Here is a 15,875-nt window from a genome sequence, read left to right on the forward strand (position 1 = left end):
CCTTTTTAAGACTTTTTAAAGAACTTCTCAGAATATATTAAGACCTCAGCGCCACTTCAAGTTCTAATCAGTATCAAACTATTAATTTAATAAACAGTTGAAGGTAAATAAATCAATGGAGCACAACCATGCAACAGAACACAGATAAGCTCGGAAGAAACAAAGCTTGAAATGGAATAAATTACTTGCTTGTTTTCAGCGGCAGCCACTGTTTAAACTCGTCTTTCTCAAACCAGGAGTACGCAAATTTACATTTTCCCATTTTGCCGTCTGTTTCACCCTATTGTTTTGCTACATGTGGAGAGCATCACATCAACTTTGCACGTTCGTCGCAAATTATGTGACATCACGCAGACGGAGGAGCTTGGCAGGACACCTGGCCCTAACCAATCGTGTGGATCAAGGAAAATAAATATATTTATGTTTTTTTGGAGTCAAACACTTTGGACAACGCTTGACCAAAATTTAAGACATAAAAAGACTTAAGACTAAAACATTAAGACTTTTTGATACCTTTTAAATTAATTGATTAATCAACTTTTAATACTTTTAAAGACCCCCACAGACCCTGTTCTTGTTGTGAGGCAACAGTGCTAACCACTGAGCCACCGTGCCCCAGCTTTCTTCAAAATATGTTATTTTGTGCACAACAGAAAATAAAACTCAATGATTTGGAACCAATTAAAGAAGAGTAAATAGTGGGTAAATTTAAAGTTTAGGGTCAATTATCCCTTTAAAATTGTATTTTGGATTTTTTCCTTTCCATTAGAATGAAAAAAAAGAAACACCAAAAAGCCCAAAATCTCAAAATTGACAGTTACATAAAAATGCATGACTGTAGTGTCTAACTTGAAATGTTTTTGAGTCGATCCTTGATTTCAGTCCCTCTGATAACGAAGCAGGTGGTCGCATACAGAAATATGTACACTTATACCTAGTATTATGTAAATGAGTTCCCTCGCCTCACTGCTGGCTAGAAAATCTGATTATAGCACACATTAAAAGAGCATGTTGAGTGTCTTCCTGTGAGATCTCACATTTGAAGAGCCAGTCACACCTACCACGCAAGCCAGTGAAGCATAACGCTTATGCCCTGTTGAAAACGCCCTCACATTTGTCACAGTCAAAAGCTATTAAGTAACGTTCCTAAGCTGTCCGCCATGTCTAATATTATGCCCTTTCACCCATATAATACACCTACATAAGAGATTCAATTTTTAAACTATGGCAGATGCTGTATCATTTACAGTAAATCAACGTATATTACTTTTTGAGTTTTTGGAATATTTGTATTACCTTTTGTATTTGTTTTAAGAAGTATGGGCTCAGAAAGATTTTTCTTTTTCAGCAGGGACGGATGAAGTCTCAGTTAAGAAATTATATTACAAAGATTGCCATTTCAAGTAAATTATGTTCTTTTAAATGCTCATTCATAAAATTAAAAAGCACAAATTTTCACAATATTAAAACATCTTGTTTTACATCAGTTTTAAAATATATTAAAACAGTATTACAGTAAAATGTTTATTGTTACGTTTTCCAAAAGTCTAAAGATTCTTATGTTAATATACTTTTACTTTAGAAGCAAAACAACACAAGAAAAAACTAAAAATCTTGTTTTTTGTGAAATAAATTAAATATAAGCATATTTATGTTTAAAACAACAACAAATATCTACGAATGAATAGACTCAATGGAATAAACTTAATTTAAACTAAAAAAAGTTTTTTTTTACACACTCAACATTGATTTTGCTGCATGTTTAAACTACTTAATTTAAAAATGAGGTAAAACAACACAATTCTTGAGATTTTTTGGGGAAACTTAATTGTTTTACGTTCAGTCCACTTATATTTGTTAACCTAATCAATTTGGACAATGTGAATAAATTGTGTGTAAACATGCATTTTTTCTACAGTCTATTTTTTCTTTTTTTAAACAAACAATTTCTCAGAGCATAAAAATACTCATTTTAAATAATTTGTCATTTTTTCTTGATTTAAAAGTGTTAAGATAGTTCTGCTTTCTGTAGCGCACGCAACATTCAATGCCATGATTCTATAAATGCAAATAGATAGTTCAGCAGAACATTGTGGTGCTTGATTTAAATAAACCAGTCATGAAGTCTAAAGTAAATCAAATCATCTTTGTCAACTCAACTTCTACATAAAAATAGAGAAACTATTAAAACTTTTCATTTTATTCAGTCCTCTTAAAAGAATCAGTTCAAATGAATGTTTTGTTCTCAGAGCAGACATTTAAAAAGTACAAATGTTGTAAATGTTTCATTTCATTTAAAGACTTATCGTGATCAATGAATTACTTGTGCTTCTTTGTGACACACACGGTAAATAATGCTGGGTGTCATACAATCAACTTGTGTTGGAACAACATGAAGGAATTAAGTTAACTTATTTGTTTTTACAAATGTAAGTGGATTGAACATAAAACAATTACATTGCCCCCCCCAAAAAACTCTGGAATTGTATTGTTTTAGCTTAATTTAAATAAGTAGTTTAAACAAATAGAAAATGGCATTTTAACTGCACACAGTGATGTTGAAAACAGACTTGCACTCTACGAATTATCAATAACTGTGATTTCTGATGATTCTGTGATTGGGATGAAATATCCCATTAGGTCTCTGATTAAAGACATTTTCAAGAGTTCCCACTTAGATATGCTTGGCGTATAAAGCAGGTTTGGCATGCTGTCCCGGGAGAGAACCCTGAGCTCGGAGATATTTGAGCCCAGGGCTCCCGCCCGGTCGATAAGCATATCAGGAGATCCGAGATCAGGTAGGTCTCGAGAGCTCCCCCTTTTTAGAAAAGGGAGGAAAAGGAGGAGAAGGGGTGGAAGGGGGGATTCTCCAAACGAAGATAAAACATTAGGGAGAAAATGATCCATTTATAGTAAACTAGGATCACTCTGATTGGATTATTACTGATTACAGATGAGTGGCCAGACGTGCTCAATCATATCACGTGCTCCTCTCAAAATTAGTTTATGAAACTTCACTTAAAAGCATTGAATTGTGGAAAGTCAAATCAAGACATTTAAGACCTTTTAAAACCCAAAAACTCTGACCTGTAACTCTGAGATTGAAACGCTAAGATAAAAGAGCATAACGCCAGAGGGTCTGCACTAGTCCTAGTATTGTGTAGGACATGAAGTACACAGTAGCACACAAACAAGCTATTAATGGAACATGAATTGAGACTCTTGCCACTGATTTGCTGAGTGAGTGTTTACAACATGTGTGTACTTTAGAAGAGGGGGGTACATCTATAGTGTGTTTGTGTTTCTGTAAGTGTACGGATATTCAAAGCTGTTGTATAACTATAACTACTTGTACTGTTTACTCTAAAACCCAAAAAGTTAAGGTAACTAAAACTTTTTGGGGAAACCGATGGCAACAAACCATTTAAGTTAAAAAAAACTAATCCAAATAAGTATTGTGAAATTACTCCATTTGAGTAAACGAAGAAATTTGAGCACAGTAAAACCCAATAAATGAACAGAACTTAACCCAAATGAGTGCTATAAAACCCAATAAGTTAAGTCAACTCAAACCGTTTGAGGAAACCGATTGCAAGAATCGATTTGAGTTAAAAAACAATGTGAGTACTGTGAACTTACTCCATTTAAGTTGAAGTAATGAGTAGGGCCAGATGGAATCTGCGGAAGTTTTTTGCTATTTCTGCAGAGAATTTTTGTAAATTCGGATTTCTGCGGAATTATTGCGGGAGTATCATAACTAAAACCTTAATATGTGAAATAAAAAATTATATATTTTTAATTTGTATTTAATGTTTAAAATGCAATCCAATTAGATTCACTTTATTTGGTAAACAAAGCAAATCTCTCATATAATATATCTACTAAAAGACAGAAAATATTACTGTACAAACTGCATTGTCAATAAATCAGATGAACATTTTCATATTAGTCAATAATATTACTGTACTTTAAAACCTGAATAAATATAGATATACACACATTTACTCAAGTAAATAAACAGAATTAATGATGGGGTAAAAATCTGCGGAATTCTGCTGAAAATCTGCGGAATTCTGCTGAAAATCTGCGGAATTCTGCACGCGCAGATTCCGTGTGGGCCTAGTAATGAGGTATTTATTAGCCCATTACCTTCAACACTGAGTTCAAAACTCTTTTCAAATGAGTAGAATTAACTTTCAGTCAATTTTGAGTTAACTACACTCATTTCATTTGATAAAGTTGACTATTTTACAGTGTATAAGTAGATTTTTAATATTTTCTGTGGCAATCAACTTGTATTTGGATTACTTAAAGGGACAGTTCACCCATATATGAACATTTATTCACCATTGACTCACCATCAAGTAGTTTCATGAGTAGTTTATGAGCTTTGTTTATCTTTCAACACAAAAGACGATATACTGAAGAATGTTGGAAAACAATAGCCATTGACATCAATAGTAAAAAAGAAAAACAAATACTAGAAATGTCAATGTTTGCAACATTCTTCCAAGTATCTTCTTTTGTGCTGAACAGATAAATGAAACTGCTTTGAAACAAGTTTAAACGTTACACTTGTGTGTGAACAAGTGTAAAAACAGAATTGCCATTTTTGGGTGAACTATCCCTTTAAAATATCAAATAAATAACAGTGTTAAATCTTCGCAACCAAAAAATGATAGTTGTTAAGCATTAAAAAATGAAATGTTGATTATGCATGGGATGATAACAATTTTCAAGGTGTACCGCGGTTTGGAAAAGTCAAGGTTTTAAAACCGCCAAAATTTCTGCTATACCGTTCCTAAGGTATGAGTAAGATTGTTTATGTTTTTTGGTTTGTTTGTTTTTTAGGACAACAGTATCTCCAGCAGAAAAGCTATCCAAAGATGCTGTTTTAAATTATAAAGAAGTCTGTGTTTTTAAAACAAGAGCAGAATCCAATGATTTATTTGAACTATTTAGCCTGAGATGTTTACTGCTCCAAAATATTTTAAATGTTTCTCAAAATAAAATATATTGTGTTCAAAGGGGAAAAGTTTTGGTTTTGTACTCAGACATTAAAAAAAGAACTTCTTTTAGAGCAGTAATCACAATACCGTCTTATTGTGAAATCTTGATATTTTTATCTAAGGTTAGCATACCATCAGAATCATAAACCGGCCCATGCCTAATGTTGATATAAAATGTGACTCACCCCTTTTCCTGGTCTTAAACCGCTGGCCTGTAAGCACTGGCTTCTGTTGCTTACCGGTATTCATAAAAGTCCTTCACATGCAAAAGACAAAAATGCATTCAAATTAGCAACAAAAAACATTTACATCTCAGATCCATTTATGAACAAAACATTTAAATACAACACAACAAAAACAACTCCTTCCCCATTAATGTGTGCTTCACCCAACACATCGTTGCATCCTACACTATATCCTCCACTCACACACCTTGTTTATAATAGCACACTGTACTTGGAGGAAAAAATCCAGCGATCTAAAAGCTCATCAGCTGAGAGGTTTCACCAGCGCAGTGTGTGTTCCAGCAGAAAGCCAGTGCACCGGCAAGCCTTTCGCTGCCCCGTGCTAAATATAGAGGGGCTCATCCCCGACAGTGTAAACTTCAGTCACCCAGGCCTGGGACACGTGTCGTATTACAGCAAGGACATGTCTGATCACAGCTTACAGCCCTCTGTTTCTTTGTGTGTGTGTGTGTGTGTGTGTGTGTGTGTGTGTGTGTGTGTGTGTGTGTGTGTGTGTGTAAAACATACCAATGATACACATGTGTACACAAACAAAATCATCATTTTATTCAGCTGTCCCAACAACTTATTGACACTTTAAATTACTTTGAGTATGCAAGTTAATATTTTGTAAACTTATGACAAGGATCTGCAAAACAATAGGATAAATAAAAGCAAATATGCAAATTGTAAATGTAAAAATAAAAAATATATATATAACAAGACAGCCCAAATACTTTAAAAGTAGTATCGACAACGTTATAATTTTTTTCGTTTTTTAATTTTGCTAACAAAAATATTTCACTAAGTCTCCAAGTTTTTTTATTTTACTTTCTATTAATCAAAGAATTCTGAACCCAATGCAACATTAAGAAATATTTCCAGAGCACCAAATTAATATAAAATGTTATTTTAAAAATACAACTTTTAAAATAAAATGTTGTTCTTTCGATTAAAAGAAAAAAGAAATAATCCAAACCAATTAATTAACAAATTATACCAAAAAAATATATATAATAATCAGAAACCTAAAAAAACTTAGTTAGCATCCCTAAACATTTGAAATTTGGTGCCATGGAGCCTTTTTACATTCATTCATTTTCCTTCGACTTAGTCCCTTTATTCATCAGGGGTCGCCACAGGGCAATGAAACGCCAACTTATCCGGCAAATGTTTTACGCAGCGGATGCCCTTCTAGCTGCAACCCAGCACTGGGAAACATCCATACACACTCATTCACACACTGGTACACTACGGCCAATTTAGTTTATTCAATTCATCTACAGTATAGAGCATGTCTTTGGACATCAGAGCACCCGGAGGAAACCCACGCGGTCAAGGGAAGAACATGCAAACTCTAATCCTGCCGGGACTCGAACCAGCGACCTTCTTGCTGTGAGGCGACAGTGCTAACCACTGAGCCACCGTGTCGCCCTTGTTGAAGATTTTTTAAAGTTACTATCAGTATTAACTAATTAATTAATTTGTTGAATTTTTTATCTCCATGCAGTTATTCTCTAATGTTATGTGCTTATAATGTACTTTATTTGGTATTTATGTATTTATAATATATACATTTTAAAAATATTCATTCATTCGTACATTTTCTTTTCGGCTTAGTCCCTTTATTAATCTAGGGCAGTGGTTCTCAAACTTTTAAACCAGCGACCCCCAATGTGAGATCGTCAAGAACTCGCGACCCCCAACTACCAAAGCATATACAAACATATCACAACACTCAGTGTGGCCCTTACCAAGTTTGAATTTGACATCCCTGATCTAGGGTCACCACAGCGGAATGAAACGCCAACTTATCCAGCATATGTTTTACGCAGCAGATGCCCTTCCAGCTTCAACCCATCACTGGGAAACATCCATACACACTCATACACTACGGACAATTTAGCTTACCCAATTCACCTGTACCGCATGTCTTTGGACTATCTTTGGAGCACCCAGAGGAAACCCACGCCAACACAAATAAATCTCTTTATTTTTCTTGTTTTGTTAATTGAGTACAAATGGTTAGGGGATGGGATTAACAATGGACAATATATTACTGTTTACCTTTCTCAATATTTAATTGGTTTTGTCTTACAAAAGACCAATAAAAAGATTGAAATAAACAAATTACAAGGTCAACATAAATACATCGTAAAATATATTAAAAAAAGTATTCAATTTAAATAAAAAAAGTGATTACTTTATGTTATTTAAAAAAAAATAAAAAAATAAAAAAATACAATAATAAATATATATATATATATATATATATATATATATATATATATATATATATATATATATATATATATATATATATATATATATATATATATATATATATATATATAATTATTTATTTAAATAAATAAACATTTATATTGCTAACCTGAATATATGAAATTTCCAATAATTTTGAGTTTCAACTTTCTATTCAACAAAGGATTGTCAAAACAATTGAAACTCCGATGAGAAATATTTCCAGAGCATCAAATGAATATATCAAATGTTATTTAAAAAGAAACATTTAAAATAAATGTGACTGTTGTAATTATTCATTCATTTTTTTTCCTTCGTCTTAGTCCCTTTATTCATCAGGGGTCGCCACAGCGAAATGAACCACTAACTTATCCGGCATAGGTTTTGCACAGCGGATGCACTTCCAGCTGCACTGGGAAACATCCATACACACTCATTCACACACTGTTACACTACGGCCAATTTAGTTTATTAAATTCACCTACAGAATAGAGCATGTCTTTGGACTGTGGGGAAAACCAGAGCACCCGGAGGAAAACCACGCGAACACAGAGGGAGAACATGCAAACTCCACACAGAAATGCCAACTGACCCTGCCGGGACTTGAACCAGCGACCTTTTTGCTGTGAGGAGACAGTGCTAACCACTGAGCCACCGTGTCACCCTGTTGAGATTAAATAAAATAAAAATAACAAAATAAAAAACCAACTAATTAACAAAAAACTAACTAAATACATAAGTAAATAAATAAATTAATTAATTTAATTCATTAATTACAATTCAGAGATATAAAAACTAGCATCCCTAAGCATTTGAAATGTTTTGGTGCTGTGGAACATTTTGTTTCATAAGAAGCACAAATAAACAACACATTCAGATAATAGATTCACAGATCTAAAAAGATTTGCACTCAAACAGAGCTTCTCTTTCTGTGCTACGTCCTCAAACCTGCAGCTGATACATTGTTATTTCAATGTAATTACAATGTTGTTTATATATTGAAATCAGAATAATTGTTTTGTGCACCACGGCTCATACGTTTCTGACACCAAGTCCTTTCATGCAGCACTGAACAATACGTACTCATGTGTGAGTCCCGTGTGATTTATAAATGATATCAACAACCACGCTCACCAGGGACGAGCACACATAGGAGATGATTTAGCCGATTGTCACCCAACCTTATTCCATTTTAACACTGACTGCCCTTAGATCAGCTCTAAAGAAGACCTTCCAGAGCACAACACCCCAAAGGCCGCAGGAAAATGTGTAAAAACTTGGGAGAGTTGGGTCATAATTAGATTACAACAGTCCCAGAAGGGAGCGTGTGGGGCTTACGAAACAATCAGAATCACTGAAAATAACTTTCCATTTTCCAACTTTCCAAGCTCTTCCATTTATTCTACTTCAGTGCATTTCTCGTAGAGCACATGTGACATTTTTTGTAATAAATTAAATTAAACTAGGAACAAATATTGCATTGGACCTGGCAACCACATTGCTATATACACTGTAAAAATTGAATGGCAAAAAGTAAAGACAACAAATATTTTTATGTTGCTTTAACTTGTTTTAGGGCGGCATGGTCGCTCAGTGGTTAGCACTGTCGCCTCACAGCAAGATGGTCACTGGTCTGAATCATGGCTAGGACAGTTGGAGTTTACATGTTCTCCCCGTGTTCATGTGGGTTTCCTCCAGGTGCTCTGGTTTCCCCCACAGTCCAAAGACATGTGGTATAAGTGAACTGGATTAATTAAATTGGCCATAGTGTATGAGTGTGTGTGAGAATGTGAGAGTGTAAGGGTGTTCCCCAGTATCAGGTTGCGGCTGGAAGGGTATCCATTGCGTAAAACATATGCTGGAATAGTTGGCGGTTCATTCCACTGTAGCAACCCCTGATAAATTAAGTTGAAGGAAAATGAATGAATGAATGAATTAACTTGTTTTAATAAGTCGATAAGGTTTCAACCAATTTAAGTTATACAAAGTTTTAACTTTATAAACAAAGTTCTAACAGAAAACACAGCAAGAATTTTTTCATAGATGAGTTGTACATTTTGATGTTACATGACACACTCTTTAGCTAGTGTCGCTAGTGCCAATTTATAAGTACTTCAGTGCCAAGAATAACACACAGGCTGTGGCATTCCTGGAAGAGAATGCAACCTGGATTCAAAGTCGGAATGAGGTGTTGGGACACAACACAGGACAGTGGCTTTGATAATGTATAAATATATACCGTGGGTAAAAAATTATTGAACCTATCATCATTTTCTCTGAAAACAAATTTGTAAAGTAGCTGTTGACTTGACATTTTCACCAGATGTTGGAAACAACCATATTAATCTATACATACTAAGAAAACAAAACTAATTAATTTAGAAATTAGGTTTTGTCTAATAAAATTTAATGACACAGGGAAAATTTTTGATTACATAAAGAAAGGGAGGTGTAAAAAGGTCAAACAGCAGCTGAAATCTCTTAGTAGTTAGAAATCAACCCTGTCCACTAGTCACTGTAAATTAATATTAGTTGCTTAAGTCCCAACACTAACTTTACCAAATGATGAAGATGAAACCACACTCTCAGAAATAAAGGTACAGGAGCTGTCACTGGGGCAGTATCTCTATAAAAGATACATATTGCTACCCACATAGTTCACAGTGGTTCCTCAATGGTGCATATTAGTACCCAAATGTACCTAAAAAGTACCTTTGAGGTACCATTATGGATCTTTCAGGTACAAATACATACCTTTTGAAAAGGTACTGCCGCAGTGACGGCTCCTGTACCTTTATTTCTGAGAGTGCAGAGTGGACATTACAGGGGGGAATTTGTTCCCAAAAACAAGAAAACTCTCTACTGGTTTCAGAAAAGAAAATAAAGCTGCTAGAATGGCCCAGCCAATCACCTGATCTGAATCCAACAGAAAAAAAAGAACTAAAGATCACACAGAACCGTCAAGATTTGAAGACCCACAGAACCGTCAAGGTTTGAAGGCTCTTTTGAAGTCTGGAGAAAAGGAAACAAAATAATAATAATCACACCTCAGCAATGAATGCAACAATATTCTCCAAATAAAAGGCCTCTTGAAACTGTCATTACCAAAAACGCCTTTTATACAAAGTTATAAATACATTTCAGTAGTTTAGTACTTTCTCTTTTAGTATTTCATTACATTGCACATAACTAATTAGTCAGATTTTTTGTTTGTTTTATTTGTATGCTTGGATTGTTTGGGTTTTTACCCAAATCTGCATGAATTTCATGTTAAGAACTCCTTTGTATATATAGAAATAAGTATGTATACCAGGAAAGATTATGAAGTGTTGCATTTACACGATGTATACTAAAATGAGTTTACACAACACAAATTACTACAGATTTATTAATTAACTTAAAGATGAAAAGCTATTTTATATTTTATAAAGACATTTACTTTTTACATTCTGCATTGAGCATTTTAACTTGACATTCAAGCGAAAAAGCTAAAAGAATGTCAATAATGAGATGTTCCAATTCGAAGTCCACATTAAATTATAGAAAGCATATTAAAACTTAAATGTTTGAAAAAAAAAGCTTCTTTGAGAATTAAATATTAAAATATGGGTGGAAAATGGTGTCTTCATTCAGTGTCATATTCACATACAAGTTAAACAATAAACTCATTCTGACCTGTATTACAAGCTCATTCAGATCTGTATTTATTAAAAAAATTAAAAAATAAAGAGAGGGAGAGAGAAAGTAAACATATGAGTAAACACTTTTAGTTTGAATGACAGTGCTGCTGATATATAGAAATTTTAAATTACAACAAATTTGTATTTTACAATTACAACTAATTAGCTCTATGATCCTAATAATAGTCTTGAAATATGCTATTTTGTAGATTAACTGTTGTTACACTGAAATACATTTTAGTTGGCATCTATAAATCATGCTTAAATCGCCCTTACTTTCGCTGAAAGAGAAACACAACATACATTCTAACACACATACACACATACACTCAAAATGTTAAGCTGTATGTAGCCTATGCTATTACAGCAAGCTAGTAAAAAATATCCTTGCATTGTTATTATTATTATATATTATTAATATGTCAAACTGTTGACCTGTGGTTTACTGCACTTGTCTCAGTGCTACTGGCACTTAAATGAAGTATTACGCACTACATCTTTGCCCACACACATCTTTGAAAAATACAGGCAACAAAATGCTCAAAAATAATTACAGTCAGACTGCAGAAAACCAAGTATTCCGATTTCATCTGTAGTTAAATGCCACCGCGGGGTTACAACGTAGCATTTTTGTACATGTACTTAATCCTTCACTTTTCAGGTTAGGTTTCAACCCATAAAAGCTCATAAGCATAGCTACAGCTCGGACGAAGCACGAGAGGTACAAAAAGATCTGACTTCTTACTCTAATTAGACTAACTATAAATGTTTAATCATATTTAATCTAGTGATTGTATTTACCTGTCTGTGATTCTGCCAGTGATGATGTTGAGCACAGCTTCTCGCAGTATATCTCACGCGACAATTTGAGCAGGCAAGTTAAGTACAGCTGGACTGATCCACTCTCAAAATGGGTAGTTTGCGCAATCTAGTACTAGTGCAGTTAACAATAAAATTATTTCTGAAATAAATATGTGTAACAGTTATTCAAATTAGAATGCTTTAGTCAATTAAATACACATTTAAATGTTAAAATATGCATTGTAGTTTTTTTGCATCACGGCACTCAGATTTTAGCATCCCCTATTTTTTGTTTTCAAGGTGGTATAAACCAATGCCGTTTTCTCTTTTTTAACGTATTGCGTACTGTATTATAAGGTCTGTGTTTTCACATCGATATGCTATTTACTTTGTCACATTGATATACTCCTTATATTATCCTTAACAGTTTTAATAAATGTCTTGTGTCAGTATGACGAGCACGACGCCTACAGGGAAAGGTGATCTGACTCCTGAGGAGTGTGATGTTACAGGTGGCTGCTTCAGGTACTGTAAATCACTGTTTAGTTTCTTCCTTTTTTGTTATTTTATGATCATAAATCTAGGAGCAAACTTTTTATAAAACTTTCTCTAGGTTTTTATTTATTTATTTATTCAGTTAGTTGTTTTTCACCCTGGTTTGTTTAGTTTCACTGATATTCAATTATGTGGGATCATTAAAAGTTTTTGAGAAATGTATCATTTTATTTAGAAATTAATTGTTACACTTGTAAAAAATATATTGATATCTATAATGTGACAAACATTTTATATAATAAATGCTGTTCCTTTAAACATAAATGAATCCTAAAATGGAGCTGTTCAAAATGTAACTGTTGAAAACAATTGTGGTACTTCATATTTTTTTTGTGGAAATCTTGATATATTATATTTCAAAACCACCATTAAAAACATTCCAAAGAATAAATAAATATTTTTAAAATAATTTAAGGACACAAAAATGATCATTGACACAAGATATTTGTATTATTACACATGATTCTGTTTTAAGCAAAATCTGTAAATTGGAGATTTGTATTCATCTAAGAATTATGAAAAGGAAAACCCAAATATGAAGTAAAAAAATATAATAATTAGCAAATCTGCATATTATAATGATTTCTGATGAATCATATGACACGGATATCTTTAATTGTAATAAAAAGGCTTCAGTCAAAAACAAAAATATTCACTAAACCTACATTAAATGACTCAGGTACAGTAACACTTTACAATAAGTTTAGTGTGTTACCATTAACTGCATTATCATAAACAAATTATTTATTCATTGCATTTATTAATCACTGTTAACATTAAACATAAACATAACCATTTACATTTTAATTAAGTTATTTTAACAAAGGTTAATACATGCAGTAAATATCTATGTTAGTCATTGCATTGACAAATATTTGTGTTTAAGTTTTTAAGCCTCTAAGATGTTTATTCAAAGTTTATGCTGGTCTTAGAACAGTATCCTTGCATAATTAGAAATGGGTAGATAACAATGAAATCCTTTAAAATACATTCAATATATTGTGGATCATCACAAGATGCTTTTTAATCTCCAAACTATCTTTTGTCAAAAGGTGACGTGCAAGAAGCCACACCGCTGCTCGGCAATCCAAATGTGCACGTTAACTGTCTGGATGAGGTAGGATCATAAACTTGACAAATATAAGCAGTAATTTACAGGCCATTAAGCACCATTTATGGCTCACTGGGATTCACCAAGCTGGAGCACAACAAAACATAAAATCAAGCAGACAGCTGCTGGCCAAACAGAACCCATACTTAATGTTACTAATAGTATTTAACTCTAGCCTCACTACTGTAAACAGTAGCATTATGTAATTGTTTTCTGATGATCAGCTCTTATGTAAACAAGTGCAGTGGCTGGTGGGCTGGTGAGGTGACGCCATATGTTCAACATTGTTATTCAAGCATATGGCAGAGACTCTTGAATGGCAGATGTGGTACTTAAAGAGATGTGATAATGGAGACATGCCACTAGATGTAAACTACAGTCTTATTGAGGCCAGAATGATTGAAAGCAGAAGTTGATAAGTGTATCCCACCTGTCAAAATCAGATGTTGCTTGTTCGCTTTGCCACCAACGCAGTCTTTCAACTTCATCCAAGGAGCAACAAAGATTATGACTGACGCTGCTCATGTCACTCTCAACAAGAGCCAATGTCTTGTCACAATCGCCACACTGCAGACATATTTCATGGATTGTGCAGGGTCAAATGCCAGTTGGCTTTGAGTAATGCTGTGGAAAAGATTGAAAGCCATTTTGAAGTTTTTTTCCTTTATGTTGTTTCAGAATGGCATGACCCCTCGTATGCATGCAGCCTATAAGGGTAGAACAGACATGTGCAGACTTCTGCTGCAGCACAGAGCCGATGTCAACTGTAATGACCATGAATATGGTTATACTGCACTCATGTTCGCTGGCCTCTCAGGTAAACAACCTACACATGGATAGCGCAGTGGGTAGCGCTCTCACCTCACTGCAAGAAGGTCACTGGTTCGACCCCTGGCTGGGTCAGGCATTTCTGTGTGGAGTTTGCATGTTCTTTCCGTGCTTGCGTGGGTTTCCTCGGGTGCTTTCCCCCATAAGTCCAAAGACATGTGATACAGATGAATTGGGTAAGCTAAAATTGTCCATAGTGTATGTGTGTGAATGAGTGTGTATGGGTGTTTCCCAGTGATGGGTTGCAGCGGAAAGGGCATCCATTGCGTAAAACCTATGCTGGATAAGTTGGCGGTTCATTCCGCTGTGGCGACCCCAGATTAATAAAGGGACTAAGCCGAAAAGAAAATAAATGAATGAATGATTTTATATATAAATACAAATAAACATTTTTTCAAATAAAGTCATAGATGTCTGTATTTATATAAACATAATAAATATGCACAGTAAAAAACAAACATTTATTTTGGATGTGATTAATCGCAATGTATTTTATATAAAAAAATTGTGTTTAATATTTCAATATTTTCATATAAATTTGAAAATGACAGTCATTAACACCACTGGAGTAATTAAAATAATTTTATTACATTATTTTGAATATATGGCTTAGTATTAGTTGAAAACAGCTACAAACATATTTATTTTATGTACATACACTTTTTTTCTAACAAAAATTGAAGAATATTGCCCTGATGAGATTTTGAAAATAATAATTAATTTTAATGTATTACAATGTATGAATGTGTGAATGAGTGTGTATGGATGTTTCCCAGGGATAGGTTGCGGCTGGAAGGGCATCCGCTGCGTAAAACATGCTGGATAAGTTGGTGCTTCATTCGGCTGTGGCAACCCAGATTAATAAAGGGACTAAGCCAAAAAGAAAATGAAGGAATTAATGTATTACAATGAATATATGATTTAAAATCAATTCATTAAATTCACTAAATAAACAACAAAAAATAGTTTACATGAATATTTACCCAATCGATCCAATCACCAATAATTCAAAACTTTTATCAAATCTCTATTTATAACTAATATTATAACAGTCTGTTGTGCATACATTCATTTATTATGTATTAAGTTTTTAAAGAGTTTTTTTTAGTTATGTTGGAAAAAAATAGCATGTATACAACTAGGGCCTGCTTGTTTTAACACATTATATAAAATATGTGGCTAAGAAATAATTAATTCAGATTTTTTAATTAGAGGTTTTTTAATGGGTCAGATGAAAAAAGAATTCTGCTGGGCCATTAAAAAATCAGTAGCGTTTAGCCCTGTATAAGTCTGATGTTCTTGAATAAGTCTTAAAAAGTGAAACCTGTAAACCCTGATGTATGGATGTCCTGCAAATACTATGTATCTTGCTGACCCCAGGTGTTATGAAGCGGACAGGAGACAG

At 33.6% G+C, this 15,875-nt stretch overlaps 1 protein-coding gene across 3 annotated transcripts in view; it reads right to left on the reverse strand.

Moving 5' to 3' along the window:
• bzw2 (basic leucine zipper and W2 domains 2) overlaps positions 1–12,057 on the reverse strand; it is a 36,352-nt gene extending 24,295 nt beyond the window's left edge. Inside the window, exons 1-3 of one of the 3 annotated variants that reach the window (XM_056480162.1) lie at positions 11,977–12,031; positions 10,407–10,507; positions 5,195–5,265 (exon numbers count right to left, since the gene is read on the reverse strand). In XM_056480162.1, coding sequence (XP_056336137.1) covers positions 5,195–5,258 — 64 coding nt within the window. In that variant the 5' untranslated portion in view covers positions 5,259–5,265; positions 10,407–10,507; positions 11,977–12,031. Of the gene's footprint in view, positions 1–5,194; positions 5,266–5,441; positions 5,559–10,406; positions 10,508–11,976 lie in introns of those variants that run through there. The other 2 variants (XM_056480163.1, XM_056480161.1) reach the window with 2 other exon arrangements.
• Positions 12,058–15,875: the final 3,818 nt, after the last annotated feature.

This window comes from Danio aesculapii, chromosome 19, assembly GCF_903798145.1.
Source record: "Danio aesculapii chromosome 19, fDanAes4.1, whole genome shotgun sequence".
Taxonomy (NCBI): Eukaryota; Metazoa; Chordata; class Actinopteri; order Cypriniformes; family Danionidae; genus Danio; species Danio aesculapii.